The following is a 23,079-nucleotide window of genomic DNA, read 5'->3' on the forward strand; positions in this document are numbered from 1 at the left end:
ATGTAAATAGCCCACAGTTACCTTTTACCAACCACTATACAACTAGAAGCAAAGACACAAAGAAACAGGAATGCCCGTACTATTCCTTCGACATTAAGTTTTTAGTCTTTAGGAGGCAATTTTCCCCTAAATGTGTAGATTGACCTCTTTCTAATAGCAGAATCTGAGCTGCCTGTTAGTGAAGAATTTCTTCTTTCTAGCCCTTTGAGGTACTGTTTCTTTGTCCTCCTACCTATCTTGAGGCTATAAGATCCCTCCTTATTTGACCGCTGCTTTTCCTCATTATGCCTGCCAAGGGCAATTTCATGAAGTACAGGCAGCCAGGACTCCTCTGCCGGAGCATCAGCTTGCTGCTGGTGACGGACCAGGATTATTTTTGGCACAAGCGCTCTTGGCTTTCCCTGGCATAGCCTAGCCATTACAACATACTCTGCTCTCTTACGCATGCTTCCTTTTTAGTACGGATGTGCTTTCTGCAGGACTGCTTCTACAGTCCTGTTAATTGAGTTTTCCATTATTAACAATGCATCTTTACCCACATGCGTGGCATTCCTCCTGAAGATGCTGGCAACTGAAAGAAGTGAACGGTGTTACACCCCTCCCCTGTCCCCAGAGTTCAAAATAATTTTAAAAAGGTGCCAGAGCATCGCCTGAAGGAGTTTCACCGTCAGCACAAAGTCGGGCAGGCTCTGGTATGGCCAGCACTGCTTCAGCGCCCTCAAAAGCCACATCACCAGTGGGACACCGAGGCACCGCCGCAACCGTTGCCGCTGCGGCACAGGCCCCCGCCGCCTCGGCAGGGACAGGCCGTCACCCACCGGTTCGCGCAAACCCGCCGAGGGAGAAACGAGGCCCGCGGAAGCAGCGAATTCAATTTATTGATTTTATCCGCCGCCGGGCCTCACGCAGCAGCGGCGGGAGGCGGCGCTACGGCGGCCGCGAGGGTCCCGCCGGGCACGTGGCCATGCTGGGATTTGTGGTCCCGGCAGCACCGCTGGGTCCTCCTGGGCGGGGAAGCGCGCGCTCACTGACGCAGCTTGACCCTTCTGCCGCTCCGTCCCCCTCCGCCTGTTGCTCGCCACGGCACATTCCAGCGCGGGTTCCGCGGCGGGGAGGGGGTGGGGTCCTTCCTCCGGAGCTGCCCGGGTATCGCCTGAACAGAAACGTGGGATCCTGCCCTCGTCCCAGGCTCCCTCCCGCCCAAACACCCGGCGTCCGTCCTCGCACCCGCGTCTCCGTTTAGCAACTCTGCCTTGGCGCCACGGGTAGGCGGAGACCGCCGCGGAAGGAGGCCGCACCGATCAGGCGTGGCGGTGGGGCGGCCCGAGAGAAGCGGGGTGAGGGGTCAGGCCGGGGACCTGCTCCTCCCTCCCTCCCTCCCCGCCCTGACATGCCAAGCCGGCAGTCGGCGGCGCAGCAGCGTGCGAGCGGCGTACGTGGGGCCGCGGGGGCGGGGGGGACGGGGACCGGGGACGGGCGTGCGCCGAGGGCTCCGCGCTTCCCCCGCTCCGCAAGGCGGGGGAGGGGTGCGGCCGTTGAGCCCCCCCCCCTCCCCGCGGGGCCGGGCCGGGCTGGGCTGGGGGCTGGGGGCGGGCGGCGGGGGGCTGCGGGTACCGGGGGCGCTGAGTCCCGCTGTCGCGCAGGTTTGTCCCCCGTGCCCCGCCGCAGGATGGAGTTCGAGCTCCTGGAGAGCGACGTGCTGGAGTCGCTGGAGGACCTGGGGTAGGTGCCCCGGGGCCGGCGCTGGCGGGGGGGGAGAGGTTCTCGGCGGCCGTTGGCGGGGCCGTGGCGTCGTCGGGCGGCCGGTGCGGGCCGGGAGCAGGAGGGAGGCCCCGGTGGGGGGGGGCTGTCTGCGGCCCAGGGCAGAGCTGCGCCAGGGTCAGCCCCTGGAAGGGTCCCTTTTCATCAGAGCCGAGGTGCCGCCCCCCCACGTAGCGGGGCTGGCGGCGGTGTCGGTTGGGCTTGAGAAAAGCACCACGGCAGTTTTTTAGCTGTACGGCCTTGGCAAACATTTTATCTCTTCCTGCGTGCTGATCTCCTTGATTCTTGTGATGCCACCTCATCGGTAACCCCTCTGTTCAACAGAGTGGTCCCAGGTGAGGGTGGGGAAGGGGAGAAGGAAACCTTTTAAGAAGAGAAGTCAGAGAAAAAATCTTTCAGGCTTCATACTTGGTGAAAAATAATAGACAGCAAAAAAATTGTAAATGACAGAGTATTTTTCCCTTTTTTTTTTAACATAATATAGCCCAGGAGGCTTTTGTTGTTTAAACCTGTTACTCTGCCAGAGTCAGTAAGGTTATATAAACATGAAAGGGAGAGCAAGGAGAATGTGCTCTACTGTAAGCTTGCATGTCTGTAAACTGTTGAGAGCTCAGACAATAGGCAGTTACAATTTTACTGCTGCTGGTTCTATGCAAACAGCTGTATTTATTCACATTGGCCACATTCCCATAAATCACTTTGTGGCTAGAGCCATTATGCTCCGATAAAGATTATATTCCAAGACTAAGATGGTTCCAAAGCTTGAAAAATAGGTTTCTGTTTTGGCAGGTATTTCTCCAACTGAAATGCAAAAAGGTGTCTGCCATGATGCACATACCGTGATCGGCTTCTTTTTTCTGCCATATGTTTAAAAGGATATTAGTGGCTTGAAGGGATTGTGATTTGTGCTCCTGATCTGTGTAATTATAGACAGAAAGTGTTGCTGTCGATTGTTGACATAAATAAAGTGAACAATGAAAGCAGATTAAAAAATAAGTCATATCAGCCAAGACTGGCAACAGTGATTGAAAAGCAAATGTGGAGGGAGAAAGACACGGGGCTTCAACGGTATTGGCAACAACAATTGGGAAAACTACTGCATGAGACTAAATGACTTCTGTTTCCTTGTGTCTGGAAAGACGGCTGTTTGAGGTTTTAATCTTTGGCAGTAGCTCCATGGTCCTTCACAGTTCAACTTATTTTTTCTAACCAGATACTGAAGGCATTTCTAATACATTACTTGATTATTTTTTTTAATAGCATTGCACATCAAAGGGTTGTTTCTTTTGGGATTTGTGCTCGAGGTGCTCAAATAGTGGCCTCTTGCCTTGCAAGTCAGTCTGTTGAACTATTGCAAAAGTAAACAAACTGGAGATCATAATGTTACCAAAAGAGGAGTGTAGCTCTAGAACATGTGCCATTGGCAGGAATGGAAGGAAAAAGCTGCTTGCAGTCAGGAATCTGCAAGCTGGATTACGGGCCAGGTAGATGTGTAGCTGAAGTCATAATTATCAGAGATAACACAGTAAAGATGTCATATCTGTCAAAGAAAAATTCTAGAAAAGGGGCCTCTGATGTGACCAGTGACTTAAATCCAGATCCTGCCAAAGCAAAAGGCTTGTCATCGCTTCCTTTCTACTTTGATCTATAACTGGATGTTTCTATTCCGAGTCCCAGATGTTCCTATACATGTGTAGGTCTGAAACGTCTGTGGGGTAGGACTTAGGCTTGCTCTAATTAGCCTGTTGGACTTGTCTAGCCTACTGTGGTAATATAGTAGGGTTGTAATACATCAGATTACAGTTTCCCACCAGCTGCCAGTAGATTAACTCTGTGTGGCTAATTGAGCTGCTCTGTGAGGTAGAAGTTATTTTTGAGTGTGGCTTCTTCATTTTAGTTGGATGGAGTAACAGGCTGTTACAGTAAAGACCAAATCCTTTATATGTGATGTTAAGCACAAGAACAAAGTGTGGAGATTAACATATTAATTTGCTCTTTGAGAGATTTTTTTTTTTTTTTTTTTTTTTTTTTTTAACTTCTGAGGTTTGCCAAGAGTTGACTGGACTGACTGGGTTGCTGTGACATAGCGGGTAACTATACCTGGAAGTTCAAAAGAGGGAGTTCAGTTGATTATGTTCACTCTTGGATGTCTTTCTGTTTTGGGTGCACTGTATCAAAATAATACTGTGCATTTTTTCTTAAATACTCTGGCAAGCTCTGACTTTGTGCTTCTACCTGGTTAATAAGGCAGCCTTCTCCCTACTATTCCTCCTCCCCCTGACAGAGTATCAGTACCCAGATGTCCTGAAAACTATGTCTTCTAAGACCTGATCTGTAGACTCATGCTTTCTTACACTAGGCCTGATCTTGGCTTGTTTACACAAAGAGCTAATTCTATTTATTTTTCTTGTGCCCACTTAAGAAGGTAATTTTTCAAGAGAGGATATTGTTTTGCAGATCACTTTTGTAACATTTGTATCAAAGGCTTTGTTTTGTGTGGCAACCTTTTGATACGTGATAAGAAATGACAGAAAAGATGCACTAGTTCAGCAGTAATTATTCAATGTACTGTAAAGCAGTGCTCAAGAATGATACTTTGAAACTGCAGTTGCCCTAGATAGCTATATTGTAAGTAACATATTAAGGAGATAGACGCAGAGAATTTGCCACTGCATGTGATAACATTCTCCAGGATGAAACCTTTGATGATGATATTTTGTGACACAGTCTCTTTGTCAGTAAGCTAATGTGCATGGAAATGCTGAGTTCACTCAGATGTTTTCAGTGTGCTTTTTCTTACAGTTCAGTGCGGGAATCTTATCAGTTTAGATGTTCAGCATTGCAGATGTGATGAGGGTGTGTTTCTCAATATGCACACAGCATAAAGTAAATCTATCACGGGACATCAGTCATAGCAAATGTTAATAAACTGTGCTTTTGTTTTACTTGTCAGTTACAAAGGTCCATTGTTAGATGACGGAGCGCTGGCTCAGGCAGTCTCTCGTGGAGCCAGTTCCCCTGAATTCACCAAACTCTGTGCTTGGTTGGTATCTGAGTTACGGCTATTCTGTAAACTAGAGGAAAATGTGCAGGCAACTAACAGTAAGTAGCCATAACTCTAGCACAAACGTGCACTTAATGTATGTTCTTGCATGCCATAAAGATTTGGGCTGACAGTTGCCAAATTTGTTGTACCAGGGAGCATTGTCTGTGCGCTGTCAGATTTTGGTTATTTTCCACCTGAAACTTGCCTAATGAACAGCCAGTAGAGATTGAAATAATAGTGAGGCTCAAACAGTCTTTGTTCTGAAATTAGCTTTTTCTTTTAATTGTTCAACCATAGAACTTTAAAAAAAGTTCTTGGATGGATTTATCGAAACATTAGTGGTTTTTTTTTTTAATTAGATCATGAGAATACTTTTATTCAATGCTTCTGTTTGTAATTTTGATGTAAGAAATACCTACTGTTCAAGGAAATGTTCTCATGACTACAGTAACGATATTTTCTTTTTATTTTTGGTTACCTTAACTCTGTGATTACTATGTATTTTTCCCCCTTTATGAAACACTCCGGGAGAAGGAGCCTGAAAATGTTTGTTTGTTTATTATTGTGGTGGAGGAAGCAAACCTTAGTTTTCAAAAAATGTTATTTTTGGTCAACTGGTCATGACATTCTACAGATTAAATTGGTATGATAACCTGTACTTCTGAATATCTAATGTATTAACTCATAATGCCTTTATGAACTTAACTTTCAGTCTGCTCAATGGCCAAAGATTGCTGCATTTCACCTCAATATCTGTTCCTTTCCTCTTTCTCTCTGTTTTTGACATGTCCATCCTTTCTTATTTGAGTGTATTTGACTCCCTAGCTCTGTAACAATACAGCATTTCACCTCTTCTAGCAGTATAAGGTTCCTACTATGTTTTGTGAAAAATACAGTCCGGAAGTACTCTAGCACCTATTTCAAATTCTTTAAACACAGTGATAGAAACATTTTATCTGTAGTACCATCAAGCCCTACCTTCATTTTGTGGGACTTGAGTTTATAAATAACAGACATTTTGGGTTGAAGTCCCTTTTAAAATGAAGAAAAACTGTTACCTCTCATTAATCGCTATTTTTTGCATAACTTGGCTTAACAAATTCAGATTAGTTTCACTAATTTCTGACACAAATATCAGTCTAAGCTTTGATTTACATGACCTGATTATTTTTAAAGAATATTGGTATGAAATAAGATCATTTGACAAATGTGAGCTTACAGGGAGAAGTGGTAAAAGCATGAGAGCTCATAAACCATATTATTCATGACTTTGTCAGAACTATCTAATACATTTGTAGTGGGAAAAGTTAGTTGATACTTAAAATACCCCTGTAAAATTTGCAATGTTTTTAATGTCACTTCATTGTAGAAGTTGCCAGTGGCGCTCTGTTGTAGCTGGGGAAAGCTGTCAGTGAAACATAATTTTACAATAATGAGGAATATCATGGCTCCAAGTAGGTTGTGCTGTGCTTTGAGTTTCAAAGAACACATTTGGCTTCCATTAAAAGCAGGGTTTTAATGTTAAATAGCAACTGGAGCAAAGCATAATTTTTTTTTTAATATCTAATTCATTCTACTCACAGCCAGAGATATATGTATTAGGTGTAAAGAAATTACTATTCTTTTCCTTCTAAGGTCCAAATGAAGCAGAAGAATTTCAACTCGAAATGAGTGGGTTGCTGGCTGAAATGAACTGTCCATATGCATCATTAACATCAGGAGATGTGACAAAACGCCTTCATAATCAAAAGAACTGTCTCTTGCTGCTTAGTAAGTTAAAGGGGTGCTTGCAAGCAAATCTGTTTTTGTACAAGAATCACAGTATTGTTTCTTACACTTAATGATATACTGGTTTGTTTACCACAATGTATAAACAGTTACCTAAAATGGTGAATTATTTTCCCCTGTAATTTATAGTGTCAGAATGTTATACTTTTGGGTCTAATAAACTTACCAGTCATTCTGTAGGCAGTGTATGATGGAAGATACTCTGAAGATTAACATTTTTCACATTCACTAGCAACAGGCCTGTCCTATTACTTCTCAGGAGGTACTCTGAAGAGGGAATAATTTGAAGACTTCTGCCAGGATTTAGCCACTGAACTTTGTTTAGAAGGGTTGTAAAAATGACAACTAACACCAGATGCATCATCCTTTTGGAGCCCCCACCATGATGACTTGCAAGGTGCCATAAGACTTGCATTTTTCTACACTCTGACAACAATTGGAATTGTTGTGAAGAAGAGAAAATGTTTTATCCCAACTTCTAGTTCTTTTGACCATCTCCCTGAGTAAATAGCTTCAATGTTGCTTTCTGCTGATTGAAAATAAATTAGCAGTAGCAATGGTGATGTCTTCCTTTTACTTGTCCACCCAGCAGATCTCAATACCTAAATTGGTTTTATTCCTGCTTAGGAAATGTTAGAGGAGAAGAAATAGTACTTCAGTTTGGAAAAAGTGTGTGATGTTGATTCACATTTAAAAAAAAATAATTTTACAAGTGTCGGAGTTAGAAATTGTAATACTAATTTTAATCTGATCTTAAATTCAACATAATGTTTTATTTGCTTCCTCAGTTGCTGCCAGTTCTTTAACTTTTCAAAACAGAAATTTAGTTCTGCCCTCAGGTGCGATGTAAGAAATTAATTACAGAGTAGGTTCTAGTATTTCAACAGTAGGAGAAAGAGGAGTAGTAAGAGTTAATCTGAATTTGTTTTGATAGCATGTTCAAAAATGTCAGGTGAAGTGAGGTAATAATTGCGTTTAAAATATTTTGTAGCTCAAACAGTCTGCCCTTCAGCTTATTCGCTGTAAGCCAAGCCATTTAGTAAATTTGGCTTGTCTGTGAGAAACAGTTTATTCCAGAGGTCCTCTGTGATATACGTTTTGGTAATAAAAGGCCTTGTTCAGAAGCTGGCAGGAATACTGTGTTTACTGTCAAGTATGGAATTGAAATAGATGCCAAACTCCTTTTTTTGTGTACTGTGATAGTTGCATAGCTTGCTTTACCTACATTAAGCTAACTTATTAGGTATCCTGTTATATGGGAACCATAAACCCAGATTTTTTTCAGAAGAAACAGAATAACCCTCTTTAATTGAATGCCAGGTTATTTTATATTTTAACGAAATGCAGTACAGTTTATGTCAATTGGAAGATATAACAGTATTGCTGCGAGAGGAAAGCACCAAATAAACATAAATAGTTAGATTGCCTTGGTGTTCAGCATCACTAGAATACAATATTAAGTACTGGCATCTGCAAAAATAAAAAGTACAAGAGTTTCAGGTTGGTTCAGAAAAGGTCTGCAAAAAAAGAATCACTATCTGGAGAACATCTATGTCTTACAGTGATACACTTAAAAATTTCAGTCTTTGTCAGAGGAGGTTGAAGGTGGCTTGAATATAATCTCTGAATTCTTGAAACAAAATTCTGCTGCTAGTTTCTTTTTCAGGAGGTCCTAATGGGGTGTAAATAATAGAAAGTTGAATGTAAGAAAAATCTATATAAAGTACCATTGAAAGAACTTACAAAGGATTCTTCACTGCTTTGCATATTAAGAATGTTATAATTCATAAGGTGTTCTGTGTCTTTAGCAGAAGACATTCTAGAGATCTAGAAGACATTCTAGAGATCATTAAAATGCTTTGTTCTTTTCTTAATCTTTTGATCTGTCCCAATTTCATAGGTGGTAAGCTGCTTTTGTATAGCCATGGGTTTATAGCCCTGCTCACAAGTCTGTCTTTATCAGTGCAGTATCTATTTTTCAATCCTTATTTTTAGAAATAATTATTTACGTTACTGTTATGGTCACACAGTATGATTCATGATAAAAGTATTGTTAAACCTGTGCATTTCTTTCAGTTCAAACCTTGAAGTTGTGACAATCACAAGCAAAGGCTGTGTGCTAAATTTATATATCACTGTAACCAACACCTAATGCTGAAATTTTGGGTGTATACCATGTTCAGAAATTGTCATTTTAATATTTTTTGTTTGTTTGATAAAGGAGTTCTAATGTGGTGGTAGGCTCTTGCAGTTCTGATACTGAAGAGCACTGCAGGCATTCTAGCTTGTATTTCATCAGTTACTGCCTTCCTTTCTGGAATTATTATAAACCTGAATTCTCAATAGTACTTTTAAAAGTGGGGGGTTTTTTTCCACTCTGCATCTTGCCTGGGGAAGTAGAGGAGATTCATTCAACATTTCACTTCTCTCTACTCATTTCCTTGCTTTGTTTCCTAGAGCCTCAAGGAGTGCTTGCTTGTCTAGCTTAAAGTGCATATCCAAGTCTCTCATCCTGCTTATTTCCATGTTCCTAGTCTCCTGTCTTTGCTGGGCGAAGCCTGAAGGAAAAGAGCTGTGCTCTGTTGAACTTTGTGATTAATACCGGTCGGAATCATAGGGATTTTTTCCAGGCTTTAATTGGTTGTATTAAACCTTTCCCCTGTTTGTTGTGTTTCTAGCATTGAGCTCAGTGCTTGTTAGAAATATGAGCGTTCTGTGGATACCAAAATTATAGCCCTAACTCTTTCTAAAACAGTCCATTTGCACATTCGTTGGTTGTAAGCGCTTGAGTTCTCACTGGTTCTAAAATAATTTTAACTCGGCTATATCTGATGCTGAAATCTAATTTTTCTTACCCAGCATACCTCATCTCAGAACTGGAAGCTGCCAGAATGCTGTGTGTGAATGCCCCTCCTAAAAAAGCACAGGAAGGAGGTGGCAGTGAAGTCTTTCAGGAGCTAAAAGGCATATGTATTGCTTTAGGCATGTCCAAGCCTCCAGCCAACATAACGATGTTCCAGTTCTTCAGTGGAATTGAAAAAAAAGTAAGATCCAAAGGAACAAAACTAGAATATTTATGATGTTACTGTTTTGATGGAAAATAGTTCTGCTACCAGGGAGATATTTACCTCTTGTGAAACTCCAGTGTTTGAATTGTGAAGGAGAGTTAACGTGCTTTACTGAGTATGCCAAGAGTCAGGATTCTGAAAATGAATTTAAAGGCTTTTTCCATGCCAAGGCATGAGGTCAGGGACTACTGCTATCATTGCCTTACGGGGTGAGGTATTTCTTACTCTGCTGTAGGTTTTAATGTCATCACCTGTTGCAGAAGACATGGAAACTGCTGAGCTTAAGCCTCAGGAAGAACATTAAGGAGAAACATATTCCAAGAAATACACATAAACAAATTTTTACAGGAACCTACTGTTTTAAAAATGTTTAGGTTAAAAGCTGTTGTAACTGAAGTCAAGTTTACACCTTTTCCCTAAGGCTTCATTGGTTCTGTTTACTTTTGTTCCTTTACATGTATGTGTTCTCCAGGTTGTTGTGGGGGTTTTTAAAAGAAATTTACTTCTGTTTGAGTAATTTTTATAAAACAGAAAATTGAAGTGTAATGGCCTGTCCAGTGCACAGACCAAAGGTGGAGGACAGAAAGTTTTTAAGTTAAGTAACTTAACTTGCAGAATAGGGGAGAGAGAAGAGAACCTTTGTGGACTTTAAAGAACAGATATGATTACAAAGCTCCCCAAAATATTTCAGAGAGGTTTTTTGACTAACCTTTTAGTTGCATTGTACTTAAATAAATCCAAGCAACTGAAAATAGTGCTTCATTTCTTTGCAAGAAATCAGTTTGGATTGACTTGTTTAAGAAGAGGAGGATGGTTTTCCAGCAGAAGTCCAACGTGTAGAATGGAAGCAGTTTGTTTTCTGATTTTGGCATTGTCATGGGCATTAAATAGTTAGATAAGAAAACTGTGCTTCCATTTTCTAGAAAAGGTAGAAAATATTCCTAACAGTGAACGATGCTGGCAAGGTTTGCTGGTGAAAGAGACTCTATAAAAATACAGACTACAAAGTAGATCAAAATCTTTTTAATCTGGGAATTCTGTTATGCTTTACTAATTGACTTTTCTTTTACACTGTCTTGCTTTAAAGTCGAATTTGCGTACACCTTGCAAAATCGTTAAGGTTAAATTACCGTTACCTCATTGATTTGTATCCATAGGTGGTTATACTAAAAAAAACCCCTGAACAGTCCTTATAGCTTAATAAAATACATCAGGGACTTCTAACCTACAGGGTTTTTTAGAAATCATATATAGCTGTGGTGCTTACAGTCTGAACACTTCAGATGTTGGTAGTATTTGAGAAGGAAAAAGTAAATCTGACCAATAACTGAAAAACTTACTTTACTTTGCGAATGAAAATACATCACAAAGTTGAGCAAAATGTGAAAAGTTAAATAACATAGAGTGAAAATTTTACTTGACTGCAAGATGATAGTTATAACAAGAGATCACCCTGAAATTTCCTTGTTTTTAAAAAGTGAGGCTTAGAATGGCGATATTCTCATCTAGCATGTGAAAATCAAGTTACCTTTTTTCTTCACATATACATAGTACAGTTTGGAGTAGGATCTTTGTGTAATTGACTCTCTCTGTTAATGATCCACCACATTAAAAAAATAAACTGCTGATACTTGAATGAACTGCTACCTCTGCTACTCTGAAAGCACTTGGTTTTAAAATCTTCAAGTTAAACAAATTGGGCTCAGCACCTTTGGAAAACCAAGTCACTGAATGTGTTAAATCAATTGCTGGAATGAACAGCCAAGGAAGTTGAAAAATGTGGTTTGCAGCAGTGGAAAAGTGAAGTTTCATAACTCCAACCTGCTTTGATCCAAGTTTTTGTCACTGCTACTCCATTTCTTCCCCCTGAAGTCCTCAGAAATTTTGAGATGGGAAAGATAACCTAAGTTGTGCCCAAACTTTTAAAATGCAAGTTAAATTTAAATTTTCATATTGAAGATTTTCTCCTTTTGATTGTAAAGAGGGGTCCTTCTTTAGATTGTGTTACATTTCACATAGTCTTAATACCTTTTTGATACAAGTGTGGGGTGTTTTTCTGAACTAAAGAGATGATGTGTAGAATAATACTGCTGTCTTCAAGGGGAGCTGTACCTCATGGAATCTGTCTATTTTAACTGTAGATCTACTCTATGGTCCCTTCTCTTAAATAATTATAGCTGAGACTACCAGAAATATAAAAATACTTGCCTTCCAAAAGAAGTGTGCTTGGTTCTCTGTCCCAGAGAAAACAACTTGATATTGGAGGTTGCTCTGTCAAGCCTGTGACCGTCCAAGAGTCCTCTTCTGTAATTTGAATCTTGAAAAGCTTATTTTTTTTTTAGCCAATGCTTATATTTTTATATGTCTCCTAACAGCTGAAGGAAACCCTAGCAAAGGTTCCACCTAATCATGTTGGAAAACCTTTATTGAAGAAACAACTGGGACCAGCTCACTGGGTAAGTAGTTGCAGGTGTTAGAGCCCGTTTCCCTTTTTCAGGTATATAAAGTGTTGATCTTGATTCTGTGTCTAATGTTGCAAAATATTTTTCTCATCTCTTTCTGAAGATAAGACAACTTCTTGCAGTATTTTACATATATGTTGGTACAGTAAGTGTTCAGCAACTGATAAGATCTCAGGTTTGTTGATCTATATGTCTAGGTGCAGGCAAAAGTTTTCCAAAATAAAGGAGATTTACGGTGGTGGTGCTGACCTGCATGCTTGTGCAGTAGCTTAAGCCTTCCTCTCCTGCTCCTTGCCAGCACTGTCTGTGTGACCTAGCCTTGCTGAGATGGTGTCACATCCCCTCCTGTGGCTTCTTTCCAGCTAACCTGTGGGTCTCCCCATCGTTTCCTCCTCTCTTTCTATCCTGCTGGAGTAGCCTGCTTCCTTCATAGCCTCTTCTCCAAGAAGCAGTGAGTGTGCAGGTGGAAGGGGGAGAGGCTGTACACCCAGGTGGCAGAGGCACAATCATCTCCAGCTGGGTTTTGTCACCTGCTGTTCTAGAATGATGGTGCCTGGGTTAGATACTGCTGCTGCACCAGCACAAAGCTATGGCTACTGCTGTGAGACTGCGAGTCTCTCTTGTGTCTCTTGCTTAAGGTTGAAGCTCTTCTGCTCCCAACACTCTGCTCCCAACACTCTGCTCCCTTCAGTGCTTGTATTGTTGAGGCTGAAAGTGGGCCCCACAGCCCCCCTTCAGCCAGGCTTCAGTCAATACATAAATAATTTCCTTAATGGTGCATATCTCAACTGTTGCTCTGACTAGACCACTGTCTGCTACCAGGTGCGTTTCTAGTGATGGCTTTTTCCAGTAGGGCACTGTGTTGTCTTGTCTGTATGCAGATTGTGCTTTAATCAAGATCCTCTTACAGTACTTTACTTACTTTTAGTCCTCTGTCTTTGCTCTATCTTTGTCCTTAAGCTTACTGCTTTTAAAGAAAGCAAGGACACCCTGGTCCCTAGGACTTACATATGTCCTTGCATCTCCTTCAGCTTGTTGCATGTAGTATTTTCTCACTTTTGCTTCTCTGTCCTGGTGAGTGTTGAGAAATGCCTCAGCAGTGTGTGCAGTTTTTATGTCCCTTCTGAAGAACAGGCAGCTGTGCTGTTAGAAATAGTAGAAGGCTGAACGTGAGGATAACAGCCTTTGAAGCCTTCAGGAAAATAGCATCAGCAAGCATTACTTGCTGTGAGCCCATTTGACAAGGTAGATAATTGCAGGCTTAAGCCCTGCTTGATATCTCTGTGTCTTATTCTCTTCCATCCACATAGTTTTTATCTTAAGTAGAAACATTTTATCTATAATCTATAGGTTATGTTTGCAAATTTTTGTTTCAGGAAAAAATTGAAGCAATTAATCAAGCCATAGTCAACGAATACGAAGTCCGAAGAAAACTGTTAGTCAAACGTTTGGATGTAACTGTGCAGTCCTTTGGCTGGTCAGATAGAGCTAAGGTACAACCAACTTGCTGTGAAGTTCTAGTAGATGGTAATGCTTTATAATAAGTATCTCTGGAAGACTGCTTCATTATTTCATCCTTCATGAGTAAGAAATAACCACAGAAGTTGTCTGGTTTTGGTTTGAATTTCTGAAGAAGTTTATGGCAATATAAGATGACTAAAAAAATTTTACTGAAAACTGATTTGTTGGATTTTAAAACAGTCTGTAAAATGAGAAGATAGACTGTGTGTAACTATACACCAAAGCCAAAACATACAGTTAAATAGGCCACTGCATTCAGAGTACCATAATGCGACTCATTAAATGCTGTGTCTGTGTGATGGTAGAAACGCATCTTCCTGTTGAGCATCCCTTAACTTACTTTGTGCTGTCCACAGTGATCAGATTTCCTTAACTCAAAGTGTGTCTGCAAGCACAACTCCACAGATGCACATGAGAAAAGCTGCTAAGGCACTACTTGTTCTTACCTCATAGACAGGGTAATATTTTATGTGCTTCTTTTGTCTTTGAACCGTGCAAATGGCCGTGACATGACGACTGTTCTCTCTGAGTATATGATACATATTCTACTTTTAAAAATAATTACATGGTTTCTCTATTTCCAATATTTCATAGTGAAAAAGGAATGACGAGATTTAAAAAATAGTACATATAATTTATTTTCTAGGACTAAACCAGATCTGTTAACATGCTGTTAATTATGCTGCTGGTGGTGTTTGAGACTGAGTTATTAGTGATAAACTGTGACACATCATCAAGTGTTTTTTTTCTTGATAAATGATTTATTAAAAAAGCAACTGTATTTTAATAATAAACTGTGACCTCTCCCATTTTCTCTTTCATCACCTGAGCAGGACTTCTACTGGTGTACTATCTCTTAAACCTTGTATTCTTCAGGTTTTTTAGTGGATGGTTGAAGAACTATCTGATTGATTGAATATTTTAATAGTGAATTAAAACAGGCAAAAGTATGGATTAGGTTATAAACCAGGGACTTCTAATTGTGTTATAGCTTTGGCATCCAAATCCATGTTTGTTTGGGTTTTTTCCTAGGAGAATTCTCAGATGTTTTTGAACTTGACTAGCTACATGAAATCCTTTCACAAAACCCACACATTGTATATATTTTTTGTATCTTTTGAAATGCAAATTAATTTTTTTAGGACCATAACAACACAAAATTGGAGAATGTGGCTATAGTATTCCATACATGCAATACAATTTGTTTTAACAGTAACTTTTAGCAGTGCTTTAATACATGATGCTAATTATTTTTTTTAAATTTGAAAAGTAACAGAATACAGTAGTATAACTAAATAGTTACTTCTCCAGATAGTAACAACACCAGTAAAAACTTTATAGTCTGTTATTAGGGTTTTTTTAAGTTCAAAAATGTCAAGTTTCACCTAAAAGAATAATATCATAGCACCAAAATACTGTGCTCAGAGCTCAGTCAAACTTGCCAGGGAAGAACATACTACTGCTCTGGTGAATACTGTTCCTTCTCTTGTCTTTAGCCAGCATCAGGTTAATGATGTGCATGTTTTCCTTAATTTTGAATAAGCTCTGTTCAACTTGTAATATAAAAGCAGAAGCTTTTGGTTCTAGAAATTAATCACTGAGTCATTTTGAAATACATACTCTCAATTTTTCCCAGTTCCGGTTTTCTGCCTTTAGATGGAAAATACGATTTTAAAATTTGCTCCTAAGTTCTTGCCTGCTCAAGAGATTCGTTGGAAAACCTGGTCTGCCTGTCACCACTGCTGTCATCTGGGGTCCAGACAAGAAGCAGCCCTTTTGTCTATGTGCAGATTGCAATCTGGTTTATCCCAACTGCATGACACATTATACTCTGCTGATAACTGAAGATAGATGTAACTCGTGTATTACTCATGGCTGGTAGCACAGATTTCTGTTGTGTCTGTCAGTTGGAAAACTGCTGTCATACTTTTGAGGTGTTCAAAGAAACTGGTATGGTTAATGCCAAAAGGCAGTAGAGGAAGAGAGAGTGCCTACAAGGCAAAGTTGACTTGTAGGATCTCATTTGTAGCTTGGGCACTACATATGTGAGACAAAGGACTGAATTAGAACAAGCACTTGAGAGCTTTAGTTCTTCCAGTACCTCTTGATGGTTTACCTTTGTGAAGAAGTTGACTGGAATGAAGAGTGTGAAAGAGTTAACACAGCCTTTTTCTGCTGATACAGTGCTGGAGGTGGGGTGATGCTAGTCTAACTGGAGTGGGTGTGGGTTGGGGTGCAGACACAGAAGGAGGTCTGGAGGCTGGACACAGACATGTTTCACTTTCAGTATCTTTTAGACATTAGCAGTAATTCATATAACTATGACACAATTCTGTTCTGTCTTTGGCTGCCTGAAAGTAATATGGTCTGCATGTATATATTGTTAATCTTAAAATTGTCAGATCAGTGTCTTGACAGTTCAGTCAGAATAGTGTTTCCTATATTACTTCAGAAATTTAATTTGACAAATGCTAGCTTCGTTGCAGTGATTCTTAGTTACAAAGTGGTTCTCACTGTTTTTTATATTAATTTTTGTTCTATTTGCAGTAGTGTCTTGTTCTTCAATGTTGATTTGATTCTTTTGGTGAGGTGTCCCATTGCTTTCCTATTACTTTAGCTGATGGGGTTTTGTTTTTCTCCTCTCCAACAGAGTCAAACAGAAAAACTGGCTAAAGTCTACCAGCCAAAACGTGCCCTCTTATCTACTAAGTGCACTATTTCCATTGCAAATCTCTTGGCAGCTCGACAGGATCTGTCAAAGATTATGAGAACAAGCAGTGGGTCCATCCGAGAGAAGACTGCATGTGCCATTAATAAGGTACCTTTGATGACAAATGGCTTGTTCTGTTATGAATATTTAAGTAATTTGAATGTAATAATAAATCCTACTTTTTTAGCATTGTAAGTGGAATTTGGAAATAAAGGTTAAAAAATTTGGTGTTTACAGATTATGCATTGGTGCATTATGGTAACTGCAGTTTCACCTGTTTAAGTTCAGAGTGCCCTTTCTTAGGGACAGTAAAAAAGTGCTGAAATATCTTTGATTACTTTCAGTGGAAGTAAGCCTGCTCTGTCTTATCAGAATTACTGATGTCATTACACTGCTGCTACCAAATTCTGTCACTGTGTCTAAAGTAACACCTACATTGTAGCTGTGTTTCTGATCTATGTAAATAGAATGTACTAAGATCACAAAGCAAGGCTCTTGCAGGTTAGATTCTCCTGTGTACACAAATAAGAGATTATAGTCAAGTGTGTAGTTTTAGTAATGACATAGTAGGAGTATGATTTAGAATATGATTTAGACTAAGCTATTTACCTTGTTTCAAAAATTACGATTTTACCGGAGTAATAGGCTCACAAAGGTACATGTGCTGAACTTGAAGCTCAGTAGCTATGTACAGCAGTGTACTTGGTACTTTAAAACTTGTGGGTGTACATGCATGCCTTTCTGCCTTCTGGGTACCAACTGTATTTCAGGTAAAGTTCTAAGTAATTTAGGATAGAATGGTGGTGTGCTGATTTGACCACACCCTCTCCACCCCAAATAATTTTTGCACCTTTTTAGTGTAGTTGGAGTGTGGAATGTAAGAAATTAAGTGGAAGACAGGTGTGACTGTACCATCAGACTGTATGTATGTTTTACTAGGAATGCAATACTGCCCTGCTGATGATCCATATCCTGTTAACTTAATCTCCCATTATCAATATTAAATGTTTTCCAAGACAGTAACATAAAGTAACAAAGTAACCTGCTTGCATTGAAGTTTTTCTGTTATATCATTTTAAAACTTGAAGCAATGCAAATGTCCTGTCACATTTTTAAGTCTTGCTAAATTCTTAAAGTCACAGCATCCTTAGACAGCTAGACCTCTACAGTCTTGCTCAACTCTGATCAGCGCCGTCTGACACCTACCTGTTTGTTGGTGTGTAAGTTTTTGTGTGTCCCTACTGAAAAATAAAAATCTTTGCACTTTGTTTACCAAGCCAATGGCTTCTACAGCAATTCAGAGCGCTAGTTAGGAGAGAGACTGTGTTGCACTGTACTTGTGGTTGTTTGAGATTAGCAGTCTGCACTAGTAAACAGTTTAGTGAAAGACTGTATTGATGCTGCCTCTACTGGTGTGCCTGCTGTTTGAACAGAAAACCCAGGTCTCCTGACTTGTTTTGTTAGGAGTGCTTGGAGTACTAGAAAATCCCTGTTTAATTTTTATTAATTGGAGACAAAGGTCTGTCACATTCAAACAGACAAAAGCTTGCCTTGATGAAATCCTCTGGATGTAAGAACCGTTGAGCAGCTGTTGTTTGTGGTGTGTATCAGTAAATGTGACTCTTCTGTGAGGTGTTACAACTCCTATGGCAGTTCTCCTTTCCTTTTGCAGGTGCTAATGGGCAGAGTGCCTGACAGAGGAGGAAGGCCCAATGAAATTGAACCACCACCTCCTGAGATGCCACCGTGGCAGAAAAGACCAGAGGCTGGTCCACAACAAGGTGGTGGCAGAGGAGGAAGAGGTGGCTACGAATCCTCATATGGAGGGCGAGGAGGTTATGACCATGGGGGTCACGACCGAGGAGGAAGAGGAGGCTATGACTCATCATATGGAGGGCGAGGAGGTCATGAACAAGGAAGCCATGATCGGGGGGGACGAGGAGGACGTGGTGGTTATGATCATGGTGGTAGAGGAGGCGGAAGAGGAAACAAGCTTCAAGGAGGTTGGACAGATGGTGGAGGTGGTGGCTACCAGGATGGCAGCTACAGGGAGAGCAACTACAGAGATGCAGGTTTTCAAACGGGTGGCTACCACAGTGGTGGTGGTGGTGGTGGCTACCAAGGAGGAGGTGGCTATGGTGGCTACCAGTCGTCTTCATATTCAGGAGGTGGCTACCAAGGGGGTGGTGGCGGCAGCTACCAGCAAGACAACAGATATCAAGATGGTGGGTCCCACAGTGACCGAGGGGGTGGGCGTGGAGGAGGGAGGGGTGGCCGTGGTGGGAGGGGTAGCCGTGGAGGTCAAGGAGGAGGCTGGGGGGGCAGAGGTGGACAGAATTTTAATCAAGGGGGGCAGTTTGAGCAGCACTTCCAGCATGGAGGTTATCAGTATAATCAATCTGGCTTTGGACAAGGAAGACACTTCACGAGCTGAGGTTGCTAAAAGCTTTTGCTTCGTCAGAGCTCATGTAATAGAAACCTGGTTTTAGAGGCCTGGCTTAATTGCTGCTTGAATTAGTACAGGTTTGTATGTGGCAGGTGGAATCTCTTTGGGTTGGATGTTTGTGTTGAGCAAAGTACAACTTTCTGTACACTTTTCCTCTGCACCCCACCCCCAACCTGTCTGAATTAAATATATCATCACTGCACCCTAAAAATCAACTGATAGCCATGCTTTTTAGATGTTGGACTGGTTCCCTCTGCTCAAAACACTTTTATTCTGAAACTACCTGCTGTCTTTGCCTTCCACTTTGATTTAGAGAAATATCAAGACCTGTCTGTCAAATTTGTCTATTATAATACACAATAGAACTTCTGCATTTTCCCCCCTAATCATTGTTCAATTACATGTTCTAAAACGACTTCTGAGTATCGCTTTTTGGCTTGCTGGCCTCTCATTTTAGTCATGAAGATGTACACACGTGTGTGCATGCACAGTGCACTCCCTCTGACAAACAGGTTTTTTGTCTATTATATGAGCTCTACTGTGGATGCCATGTTCAGTAGCCTTATCTCCCGCTAAACAAAGTTTTTGCACCTGCTCAACTCTGAAGACTGACCGCTGCCAAAATCTGCAAAGATCATTTAAAACTAAGCTAAATTGTGAACCGATAGTGTGTGTAGGCCTGTAGTTAGGTGTAGCAATTCAAACTGACCTGCCTCCATCCAAAACAAGTTGCTCCTCCTCCAGACCTAATTTTTACTTGAAATCAGCTAGAAGAAATGACAAACTGAAATTTATTTTATTTGCAAGTTAATACCACTGGCTCAGCAAATCTAGGGCAATTTGTTTTGGGGGTTGTCTTTTTAAAGAAATGCACTACGGCCTGGGAAGGTTAGTTCCTGCCTGGAGGAAGCCCTTTTATTATTGCTGCAGAAAACAAAGCCTGGCTGAGTTTGATGTTCTAATGTTTTTGTTTTTTTCTTTACTGAAAGCCACATAATGCTTCTTGCTGGGTTTTTTGTGTACATAAACATTGTCAAGCTGTGAAAGAAAATGGCTGAAGGTGTGCTGTTGTATAAAAGGTGAGCAATAAAAGTATCTGTATGTTCCCTTTGCTTTAGTTTCTTTTCCTTCTTGGTAGTAAAAAGCAGTTGCTATTGTAGCTGCGAATTCATGGGGATTTCTGTCTGCTTCATTTATTTTACGTTTTAATCTCTTTTAGATGTAGTTGTCCCAGCTGTACTGTGCATTCTGCCCCCTGACAAGCTGTCAGAAGAGAATTGGATGGGAGGAATTGATCTTCAATTGCTCTGAGTTTTGTTCTATTCCTCCCTTGGAACTGGTGTAGCAGCATGTAGTACTCTGTTGGGGGGTTGCTGTGTGGAGTTACTCTTAGACTGTGTGAGCACCCATCTCCCAGGTTATGCTCCTGCATGCCATGTGAACATGGTATGATGCTTCTGGGAACTCTTCTGATGCTCTCCAGCCTTGTGGAAAACGTAGGTTCCTGCTACTGTGCTCGGATCGCTGTAGCAGAGGCTATGCTGATGACAATGTCTCTGGCTACCTGAAATGCTGTTGGGGCTGAATCCAGGTTGATGCAAGCAGGAGGTGTTCCTTGGATTACAGAAATAACATGAGCATTTAAGAGAATCTGTGTAACGCTGGTGTTGCTGTAATTCAAGCTAATCATGTCAAGAAGCTGATAAACATTGTTTAGAACTGATTTCCCTATATTTCATTCCGTGATCAACCTGAAAATCTCCTGTTTAATTTATTGCGGCCACTAGGTGCTGCTAGTGATTCATAGGTTGGAAGTGAATGTCTCTGTGAAAGGCACTTGGGAATCTGACTTAATGTCTCTTTTTTAATGTTTCAAACAAATTTAACAAGGCTGATGAGGGAAAAGTTTCCTATATTGAATCTAGGTCTTTGAGGATCACCGATATAGATCTATCTCAGCATAATACAGTTCAAATTACATGTAAAAATGAATGTTGCTGCTTCACAAAGGTGTTGATGGTTTCTTGCAGCGGGTTGCTCCAGAGAAGGTGTCTCCCTTGTGAGAGAGTAATACCTTGTGAGCATTAGCTGGTGACTAGCTGCGTTCACAGAAAAATAATTAGTGGGTTTTTTAATAATTAAGATTCCTACAACTGGGTCAGTCCTGTACTGGTAAAGGTAGAGAGATTGACAGAGTTAAAGAGCCTTTTTGCTGGGAATGTAATGTCTTCAAGTTGACAGACACCTTCTGCTTTTCTTCACGCTGCTCCTCGCTGTAAAGAGGCATGTGTTTTCTGTCAGTGCATTAGAGTGCTGCAAACTTGTTCCTAGCAAGAGGGAACCCAGGCGGCTCTTCAGATAGCCTCTGGCTGAGTTGCATCAGCACCTTCAGAGACTTCTTTCTGTGCTAGAGCTGCCAGTTTCTCTGCAAGGCTATGACTGTTGCTGCAGTGGATAGTCTCACTTTTGCACACTGTGACATGGTGAAATGATGCTGTGGTGGGATAGGAGCACAGAGCTTCCCCTTCCCCCTTATTCCAGACAGCTTTTTCTCCTCAAAATATGTTCCTTCTCCTCCTCCTTCTTCCAGGACTTGGGGTAGGCTGAGTCCCACTTCATTGCTGTTTGAGGGGGAAAGTAAAAAAAAAAAGAATTCAGAAGGTGGCAAAACAAGAGGCTTTACTCTTCCAACAGGAAAGAAAACACTTTGCTTCTGCCAGCTGTTGTTGTTTTTCCTTACTCTATTGTTTCCTCCTAAGTGTGCTATGACTTCTTTGTTCTCCAGAGAAAACAAGCTTTGTATATGTGGAGAGAGCAGCTTTGATTAATGAAAGCAAACAGCCACTGCTTTGTTATTGTCTGTATGATGCTCTGGTATTTACTGTTTTCCAAACATGATTCCTGCTGCACTGGAATTATTAGGTTTGTGGTGGATTGGATATATGTACTCGATTTCATTGCACATCATGATTGAAAGCAGAACGCTAGCAGATCAATTAAGTAGGCAACCATTTTTACAGGGGAACAGTGTTCTTCCTTTTTAACCATGGTTGCTCTTGCCACTCTTCTTCCACAAGCTTTAGGCATCTTGTTCTGTTTTTCCATCTGCCTTTCTTTCTCTAGCAACTTTTGTTTCCTAAAGGCTTCGCTTGCATTGCCTTTCCATCTATTAGGATCACACTCTCTCAAGTGTTGTCACTGTGCTGTAAAATAACTATGGGGAGCAGGGGACACGCTTGCTTGCCACATCAGGTACACTAGTACTGAGTTAGAATACCATGACCTATATGCACTGTGGTCATGGTTGGGTTTTCCTTGCAGGTCTAAGGAATGGATAAAAATTTATTCCTTACTGTATGCAAAACAGTAACCCAACAAGGGAGAGGGCATCAAGCTGAGCTTTCACCATGCATCACTCACCCCAGCAAGCCTTTTTGCTTGTAGCTGTTCCCTGAGTAGTTTATCATCTTTAGGATTGGAGTTGGCTGGTAATCCCTAGCTTGCTTGCTGAGATTTCTCTACTTCTCTAGTCAAACCCCTGAAGTGTGCAGCTTCATGGTGATATGCCATTACTGCTGGTGGCCTCCAGAGGGGCTCCTCTAGCTATGGGTTAGACTTCTCAGCCAGAGCATGTGGGTAACCTGCTTTAACATGGTGGGGCCTTTGACTACCTGTCTCCATTAAACTGCTGTTTGCATCTGAGTTAGTGAAAGTGGCAGGTGCCTCAACCAACCTCTGGCCTAATTAGAAACTAGGCACTTACCAGTCAAGTACCTAAGATAGAACTGGGAAGAAGGGAAGCAAGATTCATGTCAGCAGATAGTTATGAAAAGTGGCTGGAGCTTGAAAAGTCCTGTGGCATGAGTATTCCCCATAACAGGTTACCTGGGAAATGAAAATTAAATTGTGCTGAAGTGGGAAGAGTTCAGCTGGGAGTTCCTCACTAAGCTCCGATGACTCTTTTGGGCATCCAAAAGGCTTGTGTGGGTTCTTGGAGTACTAGAAGTTAATTTGACTCCCTGTTAGGTTAATGAAGGCCAGCACACAAAAGCCCTCAACTGTCTGCTCATCACACATGATTTATTCTTAGTTCTGCCATATTTAGGACTGCAGTAGAGAGTCTCAGTGTTGTTGCTGCTAAAGACTGTCAGGCTTGTGATCCTGCTTCTTCTCTGAACTTCCAATTTTCCTTGGTCAACAGGGATGCTACAGAACTATGTATGCATTTTTAAGGTGTTGAGTGTGATTTAGCAGTCCCAAACAAGCTGGCTCGTGCT

At 41.1% G+C, this 23,079-nt stretch overlaps 1 protein-coding gene across 2 annotated transcripts; it reads left to right on the forward strand.

The window, feature by feature from the left end:
* Positions 1–1,314: 1,314 nt before the first annotated feature.
* FAM98A (family with sequence similarity 98 member A) lies at positions 1,315–19,908 on the forward strand. 2 transcript variants are annotated; one of them, XM_069800466.1, is made up of 9 exons: positions 1,324–1,432; positions 1,644–1,722; positions 4,715–4,863; positions 6,443–6,577; positions 9,455–9,639; positions 12,039–12,119; positions 13,502–13,618; positions 16,297–16,464; positions 18,029–19,908. In XM_069800466.1, the coding sequence occupies exons 2-9, from the start codon at positions 1,670–1,672 to the stop codon at positions 18,788–18,790; spliced, it is 1,650 nt and encodes a 549-aa protein (XP_069656567.1). In that variant the 5' UTR covers positions 1,324–1,432; positions 1,644–1,669; the 3' UTR covers positions 18,791–19,908. The 2 variants fall into 2 exon arrangements, with proteins under 2 accessions (XP_069656569.1, XP_069656567.1); XM_069800468.1 differs by lacking the exon at positions 4,715–4,863 and having other exon boundaries at positions 1,315–1,432.
* Positions 19,909–23,079: the final 3,171 nt, after the last annotated feature.

The sequence above is a fragment of the Haliaeetus albicilla genome, chromosome 13, assembly GCF_947461875.1.
Source record: "Haliaeetus albicilla chromosome 13, bHalAlb1.1, whole genome shotgun sequence".
In the NCBI taxonomy this organism is placed as follows: Eukaryota; Metazoa; Chordata; class Aves; order Accipitriformes; family Accipitridae; genus Haliaeetus; species Haliaeetus albicilla.